Here is a 20,637-nt window from a genome sequence, read left to right as displayed (position 1 = left end):
CATAATGAAAGTAGTGCCCAGAACATTCCCGTTGAATCTCCAAGAAACTCACAAGTAAACCAGCGGACAAGAACAATATACGGAAAGGCCGGCCCCACCCCACCCCACGTCGTCTGAGTCACTAGCCTTCCTGGAAGTACCGAAAGGAGCTACCACGGGGCTGGCACGTAACAATATGTTAGACACGCCAAAACTCGTGAAGGCAACTGAATCTTCACAAAAGTACCAGCAAGGCTTGGAAATTACTTTCATTGTTTAAATTTTGTTTGAATTTACTGTATAATATGCAAATGGATAAATTTTGTTTAAGTATGTGAAGATTAGAATATATGTCTAAATTCAAACTGTCAATGGAGGATATTTGTGTCCTTTTTTTTTCTGACACTGACTTCCTTTTTAAATGGTTTTGTCCTCTTTTCTTTTGTATCTATTTGCATCTGGTCACCCTAGGTATAACATAAGTATAGGCAGCCGTATGTGGTGGAGCAGAGGTATGCAAGGCAAAACAACAGCGAGCTGTAAGCACTTACATGTACCGGCTCGTTGAAATCATAACTAATGTTTTTGTGATCAGTTGTAGCTGCGGCCTCTGACGTCACACGACTGCACAGCTACCGTTGCCCATCTCTACATTAATGGGAGGTTGTCAAATAAAACTATAGTGACAAGAGCTGTAGATAATATGTGATGTATCTTTGTGCTATGGCACAATTACAAAATACAGAAGCTGGAAACAGTACCTTCTGATGTTCTGTTAGGCCAAAGAATGCCATAGATGCCAGATTTCTCTTAGCACTTGCGAGCATCACACGGTCACGCTCGGCTGGCGCCATGTACGACATGTTGTAGCAGCCCACCAGAGCTAAGTCGGCCAGCATGCGGGTTTGCCTGAAACAAAACAAACTGAATTGTTAACAAAAAAAAAAAAAAAAACCAGCTCCACATCATACACTGGAGAAGACTGAAGAGAGGAGAAGCTAAACTTTTTTTTTTTGCTAGTTGGTTAACGTCGCACCGGCACAGATAGGTCTTATGGCGACGATGGGACAGGGAAGGGCTAGGAGTGGGAAGGAAGTGGTCATGGCCTTAATTAAGGTGGTGTGAAAATGGGAAACCTACTATCTCGCGATTACTGGATACTGGCCGCACTTAAGCGCCTGCAGCTATCGAGCTCGGTGGAAGCTAAACTAGGTGGGTGTTATCAACAAAACAAACAAGAAGACACAGGATATATGAAGTTATAAGATAAAGAGGGAACGAACCAGCTCACTCCCCTTTTACCATAGTTTTGCAAATAGGAAAAGACCTCTCAGTTTTAAATACTGCCTTGATGGGGTAAAAATTCCTTATGCGGATCACTGTAAGTACCTAGGTGTTAATATAAGGAAAGATCTTCATTGGGGTAATCTCATAAAGGGTACAGGTCTCTTCAATGGTTACAAGGGTATCATGGAATGTCAAGGAGAGGGCATATGTCTCTGGTAAGACCCTAATTAGAGTATGGTTCCAGTGTATGGGGCCCTCACCAGGATTACTTGATCCGGGAACTGGAAAAAAAAAAAAAATCCGCACAAAAGCAGCTTGATATGTTCTGGGCAATTTCCGACAAAAGAGTAACATAATCTATCAGTGATAACAAAGTTATAGCTGATAAATTAGTTTGAAGTCAATACGGACTCAAATTAATCAAACCATTATGGTTAAAATAATGAACTAAAAAGAGTAGTTACAAAAATATTGCGCCGGGCTGAGTGGCTCAGACGGTTAAGGTTCTGGCCTTCTAACCCCAACTTGGCAGGTTCGATCCTGGCTCAGTCCGGTGGTATTTGAAGGTGCTCAAATACGACAGCCTCGTGTCGGTACATTCACAGGCACGTTAAAGAACTCCTGCGGGACTAAATTCTGGCACCTTGTCGTCTCAGAAGATCATAAAAAGTAGTTAGTGGGACGTAAATCAAATAACATTATTATTATAACAAAAATATTGCAAACTTTGAACTGGGAAGACTTGGCAGAAAGGAGACAACCCTAAGTGGTATGAACATTATAATTTAAAAATTATGATAAAGATCCACCTTTTCACCACAACAAAAATTCTGATTATTTTATTTCTATATTCTCGTGAATATTGCGGGACATGATGAGGACATCATCAGCTGCATTCCCTTTGTACAGATTAAAATTAACACAAAGAATAGGTCCTAAAAAACATTACGCAATTAACAAACACATAATTAAAACATGTTATTCTTGTCAAGGTAATGGATAAAAGTATAATGAGAACAACTGTCAGAACAGCAGGTAGCAATGTGTCAGCTGAGGGAAGGAAGCAAGGATTTCAGACATTACAGAAGAGCACAGAATTTGAAACCTCGTTAAAGAAGACATACTGTATGTGGTCATTTTGTCTAATGACAACATAAGAAATCCCCTTCACTTCACAGCAAGTAGACCGTTGACATATTCCCACATTTTTAACAGTTTAACAACCGTATGTGGTGGAGGAGAGGTATGCAAGGTAAAACAGCAGGCAGCTGTAAGCACTTACGTGTACTGGCTCGCTGAAATCATAACTAATGTTTCTGTGATCAGTCGTAAATTCTATATTAAAGATGTTTAAAAATAAGATATTTCAATACTAGTATGAAGAATACAAAGTGCAATTTTATTAGCAACGTGTTACTCAAAAAACAAGAGGGTGCTACACACGTGAAGAAAAATGTTACAAGATTCATTATAGTTTGCAATAAAAAAATCAACGTTAAAATAAGAAACCCTATTTTAAGTAGGCCCTATACTTGCAGAAGATGGGAAAATAAACAAAGTAATTGGAAAGAGAAACCAACAAGCCAAGGTGTTTTACCAATGTGCGAGAGGTATAGAGTGGACACTGGGAGGTCCCAGAGAAATGTGAGAAAATTCTGTACTCATTGTGTTGCACATCAATTTTGACATACGCAGCAGGTACATGGACAACAACAAAACCTGATGAAACCAGAATCCAAGCAGTTGAGATGGAATTCCTTAGAGAAATAAGTGGGAAGACAAGAAGGGATAAAATTAGAAACATAGAAATCCCAGAGAGATTTGGATTCCCTAAACTATAGTTCAGTTATTATGAGTTTCAACTTGACGTTTGAGCGCTGCCTTTTGGCGGAGGTTAAGTGAATTAATAAACAGCCAATCCCTCCGATATAGCGCGTGAGACTCCAGTTCCGGTTCAGTGTTGTCTGTCTGTTGTTTACTGTAACCGCGTGCTATCAGCTGTGTGTTGTACTGTGCTCAGTTCTTTTCGCGGCCTTTGTGCTAGCTTGTTATATTGTGGTGAACAGTGTGTAACAAGGTACAATAGTGATCTAGTTTATGTAGTAGCTTAGTTTAATTTTTCGTTCAGTAGTTATATAGTAGGTATAACTGCAGAGGACTGGAGCAATGCTGTGAAACACAAAAATCCGAGATTATTAAAGCTTGGGAGAAGGAAAGTCTCACAGACGATTATGCTGAAGACCTTATTATCTCGTTAGGGTCAGGTGAGCACGAAACCTCAACAGGCGATGGCAATGCCGATAATGACTCAGAAATGAGTGGTGTGTTCCCTTTGTAGGATTATTTCCTTCCTTAGGAGAAACTGAATTTAACAGCAACGCGAGCTCTTCTACGTGGTGAGTAGAAACTTTATTTTACTTTCTCACGTTTTATCTGTTCGAGCATTGACATATTTTTATTTTGTAGCCTTATCCTAAATGAGTTATGTATTATTATTCATCTTATGTGAATTATGTATGTTGCTACAAAGGATAATTGATTATGGACTTATATTCCAGTATATACATTTCTGTTCATGTTGTGCATCTTAAATCAGCTGTTTGTATTTGTAGCAATTTAGCACCACCGTCTGACTTCCGGTTAACTGTCAAGTCAAAACTCATAAAAATGGAACTATAGTTTAGGTAAAACTGTGAATTATAAAGACGTATATACATTCTTTTGTAAAAGGACAGCTAATTTCCCCTATCAGGAATGCTGATTTAATACAAACACCAGGAGCTTTCCCACTGACCTAACAATACAGTACCAAAGGTTAATGACTTTTGACATCAGTATAATGGAACATAATTTCACACAGCATTAATGAGAAGCACAAGGTTCTATTTTTATACCAACACACACCTTTCACTTAATAATGTCAATGCTGTTCACATCACAACACATAATTTTGATCAAAATACTTTGTTTATTCACCTCAATAACCTTCTTACGATACAAATATTCTTTAGAGCAGTCTACATTATTTGCATGAATAGTTTAAGAGGTATCACATTTTTAGTGAAAACACAGGTATGTATCTCTCTGGCTGGTCTCGACAGCTGAGGAGCTAATGAGAAGGAAACGGACGATAAGGTGGAAGGAATCGGCTGTTGCGTATGAAAAAAACTATCTCAGCATTTGTGTGGATGTGAAAATGGGAAATTATTCTCAGGGCAATAAAATAATGGTACATATTTTCCACCTTTCAATACTTAACAAGTTATAATTACCATTGATGCTTTCACAGCCTGTACTAATAGACATGACATAGGCTTCTGTGAAATGCAAAGAATTTCACCTTATTTTCTTGACATGGAATAAGCCCAAAAGCCTGTATCATGTCTATAAGTTATAATTACATACAGATGGGTCCAGAAAAATGTAGACACTCTTTTATAGTCAATATAAATGGAACAAAATGACATACCATAACAATTCTTGCAGGGGGGGGAGGTTACTTTGTGTTCAAAGTGACCCCCATTAGCAACTAAACGACGTTGATGCCGCTGAAATACTGACCGTACTCACGATGGTAGATCACATCACGCATTAACACCCGGTAGATTAACACGTTTGTCCACATGAACGCGAGGATTTTCAGGAGCCCAGTACACGCAGCTGTGGCGGTTTACAATACCGTTCAGTTTGAATTGCGCCTCGTCAGACCAGATAACCCTACCAGCAAACCATTCATCCTTGCAAAGCATGCCTTCAAACCACTTGCAGTAGTCTATCCTTCGATCCGGGTCATCCTCGCTCATAGCGTGCAGCGATCTTGGAATGTACACTTTCCACATTGCAGCCTTCAAAATGCGTCATATGGTTGATCAGCTTAACCCACTTGCATGTGCACCCTGATTCACAGATTTCTGAGGTGACCTAGTAAAATGTTGCACCACTGCAGTGCTGGAAGTTGGACTTGTTGATGTTATGCACATCAAATTTATCCCAAATACGATAAATTGTTGTACGTGTTGGTGGCTGAGTTCCGTACACATTGCGTCATTGCCGTTGTACCTCCATCATGTTTTCGTACTTCCAGTACAACTTCAATACGGCCTTGCGTTGTTCAAACGACAATCTTATTTCATTCATTGCTGCAGTGTCATCTGCTGGAAAACGCACGCCAAGATTGTTGCGCCATTCACAAGACCTTCATCATCTGTTGAGAAAACAATGGACTACACTACTGTGCAGGAATTGCAGCAATATGTCATTTTGTTCCAAAGATATTAACTATCAAAGGGTGTCTACATTTTTCTGGACCCCTGCATAATAGAACATGTTTTGATTTATTTGACATCCTTCAGCTATGAACGTAATAATTATTTTATGATATTCTTATTGTACATTCTCAGAACAGCCGATGGTCGGGTTCAAACCTACTCGTCCTCTGAATGCAGAGCTTGGGTTCACAGCTGGAGCGAATTAACATGTGCGACCACTCCACTAGGTCAATTGTGACTTTTTTCTTAAATGCTTTTGAAGAGGTTTGATGCCTTCTTCAGCGAGAAAACTGATCAGCAGATGGATATACTTCTTCCTCAACCATTTTATTACTGATGAGAGGAGAACCTCATCACATGTGTCGGGCAAGGAATCTGTTTCATGCATACCCATCGCTCTCAACTAAAGGCCACAAACTGGTCCTCTCAGTACTTCAGTTTCTAGATGAAATTTCCAATTTATATTTGATCCACCTCCTTAATAATACATAACATTACATAACTATGTTGAAACTCATACATGGCTAAAAGCAACGGGAAGCTAGCAGCTGCAACTCCTGAGGACATGAAACTCTCTTTATGACCGAATGATGTACCGGGAAACCATGGTCAGAAAGAGCCTGGGTACACAAACTGTAGAAATGATGCAAGCAACGTACAACAACTGCGTCAGCAGCGTACAGACTGGAAAGATGGAATGATTTGGAAATGAAACTGGACTAAGACAGGGGAGTGTGCTGTCACCTCTTTTGTTTCTAAGGGTTATGGATGAAATTGTGAAGGAGACAAACGAAGCATATGGGAATAGGAAGATGAAGTTATTATTATTTGCAGACGATATTGTGGTCTCGGGAACGAACACTGAAGAAGTACAAGAAAAACTTGATGGACTGAACGAGAAAATTGAAAAGTATGGTATGAAAATCAGTGCAAAGAAAAGCAATAGTGATATTAAAAGGAGAAAGACAAGGGAAAGGCATTGTGAAAATTAGTGGCCAAAGCCTTGAAATTATGGACAGTTTCAAATACCTAGGGAGTGAATTAATGCAGAATTCAAGACTGGACATGGAGATCAGCCAGAGGGTGCAACAGGGCAATGCATTCTACCAGAGTGTAAAGAGATAATGCACTAAATGTATTATGCACCCACATTGACTGACACCTGGACAATGACAAGTAGGGAAGAGAGTAGAATTCAAGCCAGTGAAATGAAATACCTGAGAAGCACGATAGGAAAAACAAGCAAAGACAGAGTGAGAAACAAAAATGTAGAAAGGAAGTCAAGGATAACACTGTTCAGACTAGAGACACAAAAAAATATCTGCACGAACACAAATGAATAGGGGTAAGATACTTGTTGTCCTAGATTATATAACAATGTTAACTTAAAGGACAAAAATAAAAATCTTAAGAGACAGTTTACAGATCAGTGTAATTACTTAGTGAGTAGGCGTAATTCTAGTATTTAAGGTAGTAATAGATAAATTAATTGTAACATAATTATGCATGTATCAAATAATTTGGACTGCAACAAACGATTACTCTCTCTCCAGTTCCTGGCAATCCGGGATGGGAGTATTTATTCTATTCTAGAAAGGAAGTAGGAATAGAAAACCTAAGTGAGAGAGTTGATAGGATTAAATCAAGATGTTTTGGACACGTAAAGAAGAGGAGAAAAGAATACCAAAACAGATGATGGAGATTAAGTTGAAGGAAAGAGAGCAAGAGGGAGACCTAAAACAAAGTGACCAGAAAAGAAGTAAACTTCAGATGACAGGGAAATTTCTAGGAAGAATATGGTTCCAAGGTATGGGCTAATACTGTAAACAAATACTAGTCTCATTAGCCAGTGAACGTAACACATCCATAATATTCCATTCCACAGTCTATCTTAGCAATGAGAGCCTCTCATCGCTGGATACCATGGTTCAAATCCCAGTCACTCCATGGGAGATTTGTGCTGGATAAAGCGGAGACATGACAGGTTTTTCTCCGGGTACTCCGGTTTTCCCTGTCATCTTTCATTCCAGCAACATTCTTAATTAAAATTTCATTTCATCTGTCAGGCATTTATCATTGCCCCAGGGGAGTGCTACAGGCTTCGGCAGCCAGCGCATTTCCTGTCCTCGCCGTTAGATGGGGGCTTCATTCATTCCATTCCTGATGCGGACAAATGACTGGAAACAGGCTGTTGATTTTCATTTCAGTCTACCTTAGCATTATAATCTCATAATTTTGTATGCATAGTGTAGGGGAAACAAGGGTGTCAACAATGAAGGAAATGAAAAATACTCCCTAATCAGGGTTACAGGATTCTCGAACACCTTACTGATATATATAATGTTAATTAGGTATTAGTTCTGTGGCTACATGTTAAAAATTTAAATAGGTCTAGATTAGAAGCTATCAATGAGGCCAACGAGTTATCAAAGCCCACGAATAATCCAAGTAGAAATATTTATAATAAAGTACACATAAGGATGACTTGACAGACAGGAAGAGTAATACTACAGCAAGAATGTAGTCAGCTGCTAGACACTGATAACCCATGTTTGGGAGATGATGTCATCCCAAATCTTACATCACCCAGGTTCCTAGAAGATGAGTCGATAACAGTTATTAACTGAAACTTCGAGATGTTTTAGAAGCCTTCTCCTTAAAGAGCTGTTTTCTTCATCACCGTACCTTCTCAGTGTTCCTATAGAACAGTGGTTCTCAGAGAGTGAACCGCGGCACATTATTTTGTCACAAAATTTGCTGGCTCTGCCATGAAAAAAAATAACACACATGAAAAATACAAACATATAAAAAACAGGTTTGTATATTTTAGTAATCTGTACTTCTCCTCCTTTCCCCTTATCCAGCTCCTGGCACCTATTCACCTTCCTCTCTCACATAGATAGGTCTTATGGCAACGATGGGAGGGGAAGGGCCTAGGAGTAGGAAGGAAGCGGCTGCGGTCTTAATTAGGGTACAGCCTGGTGTGAAAATGGGAAACCATGGAAAACCACCTTCAGGGCTGCCGACAGTGGGGTTTGAACCCACTATCTCCCGGATGCAAGCTCACAGCTGCGTGCCCCTAACCACACGGCCAACTCGCCCAGTACTGTAATCATCTGCACACTTCCTACAACAAAATATTAGAACTTCTTTTACTAGACACCTCAACAAATATTTTGGAAAATCTTCAAGCTTTACTGGCAAATTTTTACATCCATACTGCAATAAAAACAATACTGAGAAGAGTTTACCTTGCTAGGCTAACTATAACAATTATCACTGCACAATATTAAGATTAAGCACAAATAAATTAGCTTATAAGGACAGCGTTCAACTCATCTAGTTTTTAAATGTCAACTTAATATAATCTTTTCCGACCTGGAATATCATCATCACCACAAGACGCAATATACAAGAACTATACAACCCCTGTCGTAAGAAGCAACTTGGAAGTGTGGTTGGCGACTACGGGTCCCTTACCTGAGTCCTGGCATTGCTCTCACTTACTTTCATCTGTCCTATCTGACCTCCCTTGGTCAACTCTTGTTCTTTTCTGACCCTGGCACTATTAGAGCATTCGAGGGCTAGGGAGTCTTTCATTTTCACGCCCCTTTTGGCCCTTGTCTTTCTTTGGCCAATACCATCACTTTTTGAAGTGTCGGATCCCTTCCATTTTTTCTGTCTGATTAGTGTTATGTAGAGGATGGTTGTCTCTTAAAACAATAATCACCACCACCACAAGAATTGTACATTATAAAAGACTATCTTCATCAACATCAATTGTCCTTTTCCACCTTACATCGGGTGGGGGCATATACGGTTCCTCACCACTTCGTCCTGTCTCTCCACTATTTTTAAACCAGCACTCAGTCCAGGTTACGTTGTCCTATGCTGTTCTTCACAGAGTTCATCCATCGTAATCTTGGTCTTCCTCGTCCCTGCCATCTGTCTTTCCAGTGCTTGTCCTGGCAGTCTTTCTTCTTTCATCTACTTAACATGTCCAAACCCTCTCAATCTGTTCTGTCCCAGTTTTATCATTTAGTTTTTGTACATTTAACTCTTTTTGTATATTTTCATTTCTCACTCTATCCCTCCTCATCTAATCTAGCATACTCCTCAGGAATTTCATTTCAGCTGCCTGTACTCTGCTCTCATCTCATATCCCTTATACATTACTTCTTAAGCCTTCATTGGTACCTCCTTATTCCATATTAATCTCCATACCTGGTCGTAAAACAAACTCCCTAATTGTTTTCTTCTACTAATTTCCATATTCAGTTTACTTCCCAAGTGTCCGGAGTGTTCTACTTTTTCCAGTTTCTCGACTCCAACTTTGATAGCTCCTTTTACCTTCTTTACATCCTATACTCAACACCATTGTCTTGTTTTTCTCCATTTTGATCCTCAATCCTCATTGTTCAATCCTTCTATTTAATACATCCAGCTGTGGTTGTACCTCCTCATCTTCTCCCCAGATCACAACATTCGCAAACATCATTACATTCTGTTCCTGGATATCCTCTTTGTTTGCCCCCTCCCCCCAGACTAAGAAGTCATCTGCAACATCATCGCTTTCATTTTTCCTTCCCCAGTTTTTCTTGCCATTTTTGTCATTGGCATAATCTTCCCTTGCTGCCTAGACAATGTCATCTGTCACCATAATGAACAGCAAACGTGTCGAGAATCAGATAATAGAAAGAGCGAGGGAGATGTACTGTGGAAGTGTCAGCTGTGTGAAAGAAGGAGGAGAGAGAACAGACTGGTTTGAAAAAAAAACATGGATTAAGACAAGGAAGTGCTCTTCACTGTAGTAATGGACGAGCTAATGACAAAAATGGCAAGAAAAACTGGAGAAGGAAAAATGAAAGCGATGATGTTGCAGATGACTTGTTAGTCTGGGGGGAGGGGGGGGGCAAACGAAAAGGATATCCAGGAACAGAATGATGTGTGGGAAGATGAGCTGGAGAAATATGGAATGAAATTTAATGCCAAAAAGAGTGAGATAGTGATCACAATTAGAAAGAAGGAGAGATCAACGAGAGGGATAATGCTTGGAGGGGAACAGCTTAGGAAGGTAGAGAGTTTCAAGTACCTGGGAAGTATCATAAAGGAAAATGGAAGAAATGATAAGGAAGTAATCAGGCGTGGAAGACAAAGAGGAGCATTCCTGAAAAGGGCCAGAAATCTGGTTAGGAGCAAGGATGTCCCTCAGAGAAGCAAAAGAGTGATATGCAGGACTTATTATGTACCTATACTGATGCATGCAGCAAAAACTTGGCTATAAGGCAGAGGCAGACTAGGATACAGGCAAGTGAAATGAAATTTCTGAGAGACAGGAGAAAAGTGACAAGAATGGATAAGATGAGAAACAAGAAGGTTCGAGATATAGTAAAAGAAGAGCCACTACAGAACAGGATAGAGGCATCTAGACTTAGATAGTATGAACACGAAGAGAATGACAGAGGAAAGAATACTGAGGAGGATGCACGAAATGGAGATAACAGGTAAACGGCCAAGAGGAAGACCAAGGGACAGGTGGATAACAGGAGTGGAAGAGTGTGTACAGAGAAGAGACGAGGACTGGGCAAGAGTGACTCGGGAGAAGAGATGGGAAGACAAGAGGAGATGGAGAGGCTTATGTTCCAAGTACACCTGGCCAACAGCTGAAAACTGCAGCACACTCCCTTGATTTAGCCCATTGTCAATTCCAAATCATTTTGTTCTACCCATTGTTGTCTTGACACGACTGTAACAGTTCTCATATATTGCTTTTATCACTGTTAGTAGTTCCTCGCCAATACCAAACTTTTCATTTGGGGATGCTGTTGTATGCCTTTCCTAAGTCTATAAAAGTCTTTGCTATGTCCCTCCCAAATTTTTCATGATCTGTCTCAGAATGAAAATGGGTTCTACTGTTGACTTTCCCTTATAGTGTTATTAATACGCACTGTTCCAAGAACTTTTAAATTCATTTTAGCATCTTTACTCGTTAAGTGTCTGCCATGTATTTTGGTATACTTTTGTATCTTCTATAAGCTGAAGATGTCTCCAATGAGGGATGAAACATGTTCTTTTAATTTACAATAATTAAAAGTGTATTTTTAAAAAATTTAATACAATATTCTAGTATTGACAACGGTGGACTCTTCTCAATCCGTTAATGGGCATGGAAATATCAATAACCTGGGTGGTGCAGCTGGCCTTCAAAATATGCTTTATTTGATCACTCTGGTTCACTGCACTGATGATGCAAAATTTGGTGTAGAAGGCTTGGTGTCTTTGCCAAATACACACGCTTTATTTACGTTGTACTCATGGGAGTTCCCTGTTATATGTTATCTAGACCAAACACTTATCAAAGACAAGAACTGAAAGGAGGTCAAGTAGAATGATAGGACAGTATCTGGGTATGAGAATTAGAGAAGTGAAAGAGATCTATAAGAATTAGATTTGATAAGAGGAATTGTGGGCAGTTTCAAATACCTAGGGAGTGAATTAATGCAGAATACAAGGCTGGATAATGTACAAGATGTACTACACTCTTATATTAACATATGCATCAGAGAGATGGATACTGACAGCAAGAGATGAGAGTAAAATTCAAGCCAGTGAAATAAAGTTCCTGAGGAGTATGACAGGGAAGACAAGGAGAGACAGAGTAAGAAATGTTGAGCTCAGAAACGAAATAGGGGTATAAAAACTGAGTGATAGGATGGAGAAGAATGAATTGAGATAGTTGGACATGCTAGAGGAAGGAGTATAAAGAAAAGGGTGATAAACACAAAAGCCGAAAATTACAGGCCAGTCAGGTTGACGTGTTACATGTAAGCTTTGGGGAAGCATTATTTTTTATTATATTAGACATGTTTGTGAAATTAGGAACTGGTTTGATAGAAGACAGTTCAGGTTTAGAAAAAGTTATTCCACTGAATCTCAACTTGTAGGATTCCATCAAGATGTAGCAGATATCCTCAATCAGTATTATTGGACATTTATATTTTCTTATAAAGGCCTATATGATATGAGTAAAGAACTGGAATAAGAGGTAAAGGTTTTTGCAGATGACGTTATTCTGTATAGAGTAATAAATAACCTAAAAGATTGTGAGCAACTGCAAAAAGACCTTGACAATGTTGTAAAATGGACAGCAAGCAATGGTATGATGATAAACAGGGTTAAAAGTCAAGGCGTTAGTTTCACTAATACGAAACGTCCTCTCTGGTTTAATTACTGTGTTGATGGGGTGAAAGTGCCTTATGGGGATCATTCTAAGTACCTAGGTCTTAATATAAGGAAAGATCTTCATTGGGGTAAAAACATAAACGGTTTTGTAAATAAAGGGCACAAATCTCTGCACAGGGTTATATGAGGCTATTTAGGGGTTGTAGTAAGTATGTAAAGGAGAGGACATATTAGTCTCTGGTAAGACCCCAACTAGAGTATGGTTCCAGTGTAGGGGGCCCTCACCAGGATTACTTGATTCGAGAACTGGAAAAAAATCCAAAGAAAAGTAGCTTGATTTGTTCTAGGAAGGATTGGAATAATTTATCGAGGGAGATGTTCAATACATTTCCAAATTCTTTGCAATTATTTTAAAGAAGACTAGGTAAACAACAGATAGGGAATCTGCCACCTGGACAACTGCCCTAAATGCAGATCAGTTGGGAGTAGTGAAGGGTACCAAAACAAGTGTGGGAGGGTAAGGTAGAGGGAAAGAGGACAAGGGGGAGGCCCAGTGTAAGATGGATAGACTGTCAAAAACAGCATAAGGAAAAGAAGGAAGGAATGGAATAAAATTACTGAAGGGGAGTGGTGGAAAGAGAGGCAACGGTAGATGAATATCATCCACAAGAGTGGACATGGACATGGAGATTAGCAAGAAGGTGCAACAGGGCAATGCAATCTACCAGTGTAAGAAACCTTGTCCGGAATAGGAAGTGTAGAGAGATAATGTACAATACATTGACTAATACAGCTGAGACCTGAACAATAACAAGTAGAGAGGAGAATAGAATTCAAGCCAGCAAAATGAAATGCCTAACAAATATTACAGGAAACATAGAATGTAAAACAAAGATGTCAAAAAGGAGGTTGGAATGGAAAACCTAAATGAGAGAATTCATAGGAATAAACTAAAGTGATTTGGACATGTAAAAAGGATGAAGGAGAAAGGAATACCAAAACACATGATGGAGATGAAGTCTGAGGGAAAGAGAGCAAGAGGAAGACCTAGAACAAGGTGGATCGATTCAATAAAGAGGAGTGCAAAAAGAAGAAACCTGGACTGGGACAAAATGATGGAAGAGGACTGGTGGAAAGAGAGAGGAAGGTGGACAAGTGATTCGGTAGGAGCTGGATAAGGGGAAAAGAAGAAGAAAATGTGTTGGGAAGTCCTCGGTTGAGTTAATAAGGAGGGATCTGGAGGAGAGAGGCCTGAACTGGAAGGAGATCTATGAACAGATCACTAGTGGTGGTGATTATTGTTTTAAGAGGAAGTATAACTAGGCGAACAAATGATTCTGTCATCTGGGAAATTGGAATACAAGAAAGTTTATGCCAAGTTGTGTACCAGAGAATCCTGCAATTCTTTGGTCACATTATGAGAAGAGAGGATGACAACCTGGAAAAATTAATTGTCCAAGGAAAAGTTTCTGGTACAAGGACACAAGGACGGGTCGCAGAAAGACGGGTTGATCAAGTAAGAGAGATCATGGACTTACCATGGAGAGTTACTGTCCGGAAAATGCAAGTACATACAGAATGGTATCAGCTTATAAAATAAACAACAAAGTTCTTGTGTCACGATACACAGTCATGACTGGAGAGAGAGAGATAACTAGGCAACCATTCTCTATATAACACTAATCAGAGAAAAAATATGGAAGGGATCCGACACTTCGAAAAATGAAGATATCGGCCAAAGGAAGATAAGGGCCACGAAAGGCACGAAAATGAAAGACTCCCTTTGATGCGCAACTTAATACCGTCTGGGTTGATAAAACAAGAGTTGACCAAGGAAGGTCGGTTAGGATAGATGAAAGTGAGGAGCTTCGCACGAGTAAATGGATAATGTCAGGACTCGGCTAAGGACCCCGTGGTCGCCTGTCCACGTCCCCAAAGTTCAGAGCCCATGGGGCCCATTTTAGTCACCTCTGACGGCAGGCAGGGGATACCGTGGGTGTTATTCTACCCCACCCACAGGGGAAATGAACAGATCATATTGTTGAACAGAAGGAGGTAACGAATCCTCGTAATAAACATCGGACAACTGGACCAGGACAATGAAGATTTAGAGTTTGTTCTTGAATGTTGCACATTTTCTTCTCCCTCCTTTCTCCTAGTCACTTAGGCTCAGGTCAGGTAATTCTGCGCACAGGATATTTCTGCCATGTCGCTGTCTGTTGCAGGAATGCTAACTGAAGAAACTTACTGAAAGAGTGAAAAGGGAGGTGGATAGAATTACCCCACTAGCAATTGTGCTCATCCCTCACTAGTTAACTGGACAGAAAATACCAGTGTTTCTGTTGAAAAAAACCCATCACAACCTATAAGTCACATAGAAACTAATGTGGCTAAGTATAAAATGATAAAGGCCCCGTGGTATAGCGGTAGCATGCCTGCCTCTTACCCTGAGACCCCAGGTTCGATTCGCGGCCAGGACAAGGATTTTTACTTGCACGTGAGGGCTGACTCGAGGTCCACTCAGCCTACGCGATTACTGGTATAATTGAGGAGCAGTGTTGCCAACTTAGCAGATTTTCCGCTAAATTTGGCGGAATTAGAAGAATGTCGGCGGAGAAATATCATTTAGCGGACAGCGGATTTTTTGGCGGAATTCTAGATTTATTATAGCGGAATTTAGTGGTTTATCCATTTTACATTTTTTAAAATTTGTACTCAAGTCTGTCTCCGAGCTATTCCGTATTTCTTGTCAGGAGCCAGCAGTCACATGAGGAAAACATGTTATTTGGATTTGATGTTATGAGATCATGGTATCATAAATTTGTAATGCGTGGGGAAAGGGTACTTATCTCTTAGTTGACGAATGACGACAGATAATGAAACTCTGAGAGAGTAACATTTATATTTATGCTATGAAGGAAGACCGTTTAATGAAATAGCCTCTTCTGTGTGTGGCCCTTGAGCTAGGGGATTTACCTAGTTTGCATCCGGTAGTAAAACGTCTACAAGTTTTACCTCGTCGGCTCGCAGGCAGGGGATTAATCCCAGTGAAACTCAATGATCAGGTGACTGCAGACATTTACTTTTATCATCATCATTATTATTATTATTGCTCATTATTTGAGATCAGATTTCTTGGCGGGATTTTAGCAGATTATTAGTAGTATTTAGCAGATTTTGAAAATATAAGTTGGCAACACTGTTGAGGAGCTATCTGACGGTGATATGGCGGCCCTGGTCAAGAAAGCCAAGAATAACGGCCGAGAGGACCCGTCGTGCTGACCACATGACACCTCGTAATCTGCAGGCCTTCGGGCCAAACAGCGGTCGCTGTGTAGGCCATGGCCCTTCGGGGCTGTTGCACCCTGGGGTTTGGTAAGTATAAAATGATACAATACTGAATCAAATGTATCCAGACACCCCTCTGTACACATAAACTAGACAACTGGCTTGGCTTTATGCCGCACCGACACAGATAGGTCTATTTATGGTGATGATGGTATAGGAAAGGGCTAAGAGTGAGAAGGAAGCAGCCGTGTGGCCTTAAATCACGAACAGTCCCAGCATTTGCCAGGTGTGAAACCGGGAAACCACAGAAAAACATCTTCATGACTGCCGACAGTAGGGTTTGAAACCACTATCTCCCAAATACTGGATACCGGCAGGATTTAACTGCAGCTATCGAGCTAGTTCCACACATAAACTAGAGCTCAGATGTCACTACAACTGCCGCTGTTGCTACAGAAAGTCAATCGGTTTACTGTATGTCCAAATGAATAAGTAATTATACTGCCACCTGGTGAGTGACCCATCAGAAATACAGGTCTGCTGTCATGAGCAGCGTTGCATAGATGTGTGTCACGAAATGGGGCAGAAAATTAACCAGTATTGGGAAGGGTATTTTATCGCCCTTCTCCATGCTCGTTTTCTGTACACATGCATAGTGAAACAGTGTTGGGAGAATGCAGTAACACGCTGCGTGACTAATGCAAAAGCTATTGTGTCCCGTTACACACAACAGAAGCCCTGACGAAACATTTGCCTATGAAAAGGAAGAGGACTCCTAAGAACATGTCACCCAGATTGCAGATTGGCGTACTGAGAAAATCCATCAAGCCAAAGTGGCAAGATTTTGACACTGGATCATCTTCTTCTTCTTTTCTGGCCGTCTATGTGCTTGTAACGTACACTCTCGAGCATTACTCAGAGTCTGCTCTAAGTCGATGACACTCAATGCGCAAACAGAAATTTAAAAACGTAAAAGCGGATCCAAGATACTTTCAGCAATCCCTTGGGATACATATCAATTGGACAGACATCCCAAAAAGATATGGAGTGGACTCCAACTAGATGCGAATCCAGATGGGCAAGGCCTTATGTCACACATCTCTGCAGTTTTTTTTTTTTTTTTTTTTCAGGAAATGGAACTAGAATGAGGAAGTCATGTAATTCTGTTTCAAGACATCTGTGTGTGTCTCGCCTTTCACCATCTCTCACTTCAGTCATCAAACTGCCATGCTGAAGTCTATGGTACATCCACATGAGCTACTGCTTCCCAATCCGACTCAAAAGCTGTCTCCTCCCTTGTACATTGTCCAACACCTCACTGTAGGTCATCCTCCTTGTCCAACTTACTTTCAGCATTCATGGCAATACCACATCTCCAAAAAAGCCTCCAGCTTCTTGATGTCTCACTTTTTTGTCCGACACAATGCTCATCACCAGCTAGCATATATTTTCTTGTATGTGGATGGAATCTTAAAAATGAAATGTCCCTCTTTTAGCTTAACGGGCAAGGGCTTCATTGATTTTTTCCCTCCTGTATGAATGGCACTAGTCAGGCCATGTGCTGCCACGGGATGGAAATTGAGAAGTGACATTGTATTAAATAAGTAAATAAATAAAATAAATAAATAAATAAATAAATAAAATTACTATTTCTGGATTAAAGCCACTTTATATTAAGTCTTTAACAAAAAGAAAAAAAAAAAAAAAAAAAAAAAAAAAAACAAGCTTTCAGCCAAGTTTCATTGGCTTTTATCAGGGCAAAGCATGTAAAGGTCTGCTGCTGGCAGTAAGCAAAGAAATTGCTTCAAAGAACGTGGAAGTCTGTTGAGACAAGGAAAAGGACTAACCTGTTGGCGGCAAGGTTATGTGGACAAGCTGCAAACTCGTCGAGTGTAACTCCTCTCCACGAGGACCCCTTGTAGCAGCGAGGTAGCTCCTCCTTGGTGGCTGCGTGGCCTCCGCACCAATGACGGGAATTTCGCCACGTGGCTCCTCGTTGCACATGTCTGAACTCCGAGAGGTAACGGCTTATGGGCTCCCTCAGCAATGTGATATAGAAATACCTATAATGAAACCCAAATAACACGTTAATCGACAACAGAATTTAACAACAACAATTAACATTTATAAAAATAAAATATAGTAACTTTCTTGTAATTTCCAGTCCCCATTATTTGGGGTATCAGTGCCATTTCTGTATGTCTGTGAGGTGGTTGGGAACCCAGTGAAAACACAATATTCCTCAGGTTGAGAATTTATTCTTGAGCACATGCCACATCGATTGATGAGCAATTCCAACTTCTAAGTCTGGCTCCACGGCTAAATGGTTAGCGTGCTGGCCTTTGCTCAGAGGAGTCCCGGGTTTGATTCCCGGTAGGGTCGGGAATTTTAACCATCATTGGTTAATTTCGCCGGCTCGAGGGCTGGGTGTATGTGTCGTCCTCATCATCATTTCATCCTCATCATGACGCGCAGGTCGCCTACGGGAGTCATATCAAAAGACCTGTACCCGGCGAGCCAAACATGTCATCGGACACTCCCGGCACTAAAAGCCATACGCCATTTCATTTCCAACTTCTATGGATAATTCTTACACATTCCCTAGCTTGACTACAGAAATGATCCCTCACCTGGTCATCGGAAATAGGTGCTGGCTTGTACGGGCTAAATCCCGGAGCACATCCTGATCCCCCGTGGAACGAAATTATCCTCTGTGCAACACTCCAATATGGTAAAGCATTGTTGCCACAGGTCACCTCTATTCTAGATGATGATGATGCTTGTTGTTTAAAGAGGCCTAACATCTAGGTCATCGGCCTCTAATGGTACGAAGGAAATGAAATGCAATGACAATTTAAAAGTCAAAAATTCATCCACTGACCAGAATTCAAAACGTGATAATGAAGAATAAATGGATGAATATGAATTTAAAACAATCGGTGGATCTGACATGTAATGCCTCACCTACCCCAGAAACTACATTACTGACCAAGGGACTGCTTCCAAAGCACAATCCTGAATCGATGACGCTTGTTGTCTAAAGGGGTTTAAAATCCAGGTCAACAGTCCCTCATAATGGTACTTATCGCCAGGAAAGTAGAACCATGGTATTTCTCAAGTTACGGTATGAATCAAAAGTAGCGTAAACTCAGTGTTCCAAACATTATGGTACTACTCACAAGTATTGTACGTCGCACACCTATGGTGTTTCTCACATAATGGTGCCATTCGTAGGCAACGCAAACCCATGATGCACCTCACATAGGTGTACTAATCACAGGGACTCGTACTATCCCGTAGTGTTCCTCACATAGTGGGTACTAATCATAGGCAACACAGACCAAGTGTCGCTCATATAGTGGTACTAGCTGATGTACCCGTGCTTCGCTACGGGGTTCTCAGAAAGACTGACTTTGTGGTTTTCCTAACTGAAATCAACATAGATCATTACAAAAACATAAGTATGAATGTAGTGATTAAAAGCAATGCTGCTACCTTTATGACTGTCAGTCCTGCCCTGTTCATTGTACACTTCAAAACTTCGACTCAAGCCACCCAAGAGGGAATTGCCAATCTAACAGTCCAAAGTTCCAGAGCTGGGATGACCAGGCCGCAGATTGCCATGAACACTCATCTGTCATTATTACGCTAAATATGCACACTGTTCATTCCAATCAGTGCCTCAGAGTAAGGATTGAACAGCCTGAATGCTGTGATGATCCTGTGTGTTACGTACCAGTAGTATCAGAAAATTTATAAACCAGAGGAATGGCATGCTAAAGAAGAAAGTTATCTAACTCCCCAGCTACTTCCCAACAATATTCAGGCAGGCTGTTACACTCTGTCCGACTGGGCGAGTTGACAGTGTGGTTAGCGGTGCGCAGCTGTGAGCTTGCATCCGAGAGATAGTGGATTCGAAACCCATTGTCGGCAGCGCTGAAGATGGTATTCCGTGGTTTCCCACTTTCACACCAGTCAAATGCTGAGCCTGTACCTCAATTAAGGCCTAAGGCACTCCTAGCCCTTTCCTATCCCATCGTCGCCATAAAACCTATCTATGTCGGTGCGACGGAAATCAAATAAAAAATACTCTGTACGCAGCAGTAATCCTACCTACCGGAGATGAGGGGCAACAGAAGACACAAAGCACATCACGACAAACAATGGTCAATGTAATGTTATTGTTGATCAATGTTATGAGCTTTCTATATTGTAGGCCTACACATTTAGTTTTCTTTTGACTCTGTGATTTGTAAAATATTTTATACCGTAAACTGTAATTTCTTATTCTCCGACTTTACATACCGATTTTCATTAAATACTGTTTACCCATTTTCTCGTTACTCGGCGCTGATATGGACTTAGTAACAAAAATCCAAATTAATGAATATCTTGGTGATCATAGCCAGTACGGTAACAATGTATAAGACATGAATAATAGGAAATTTAATACTATATAACCTTAGTTATCTAGCATTCATCGACTACACTTCTAATAAGAAATATTTGAGAATTACATTTTAGGCCTTCCCCTAAACTACCATTTCACTCAGCGTGAATAAAATAATTTACAGCCTAGACTATACCAAATTATTTCCTGACTTCGCATACCGATTTTCATCACGATAAGGCA

General features: G+C 40.4%; 1 protein-coding gene across 1 annotated transcript in view; it reads right to left on the bottom strand.

The window, feature by feature from the left end:
- Positions 1–20,637, bottom strand: part of Hs6st (heparan sulfate 6-O-sulfotransferase) — a 37,136-nt gene that overhangs the window by 4,040 nt on the left and 12,459 nt on the right. Inside the window, exons 2-3 of the mRNA XM_067158030.2 lie at positions 17,852–18,067; positions 741–888 (exon numbers count right to left, since the gene is read on the bottom strand). Coding sequence (XP_067014131.1) covers positions 741–888; positions 17,852–18,067 — 364 coding nt within the window. The remainder of the gene's footprint in view (positions 1–740; positions 889–17,851; positions 18,068–20,637) is intronic.

This window comes from Anabrus simplex, chromosome 14, assembly GCF_040414725.1.
Source record: "Anabrus simplex isolate iqAnaSimp1 chromosome 14, ASM4041472v1, whole genome shotgun sequence".
Lineage (NCBI taxonomy): Eukaryota > Metazoa > Arthropoda > Insecta > Orthoptera > Tettigoniidae > Anabrus > Anabrus simplex.
The sequence above is the reverse complement of the archived record's forward strand: the minus strand, read 5'-3'. Positions and strand labels throughout refer to the sequence as shown.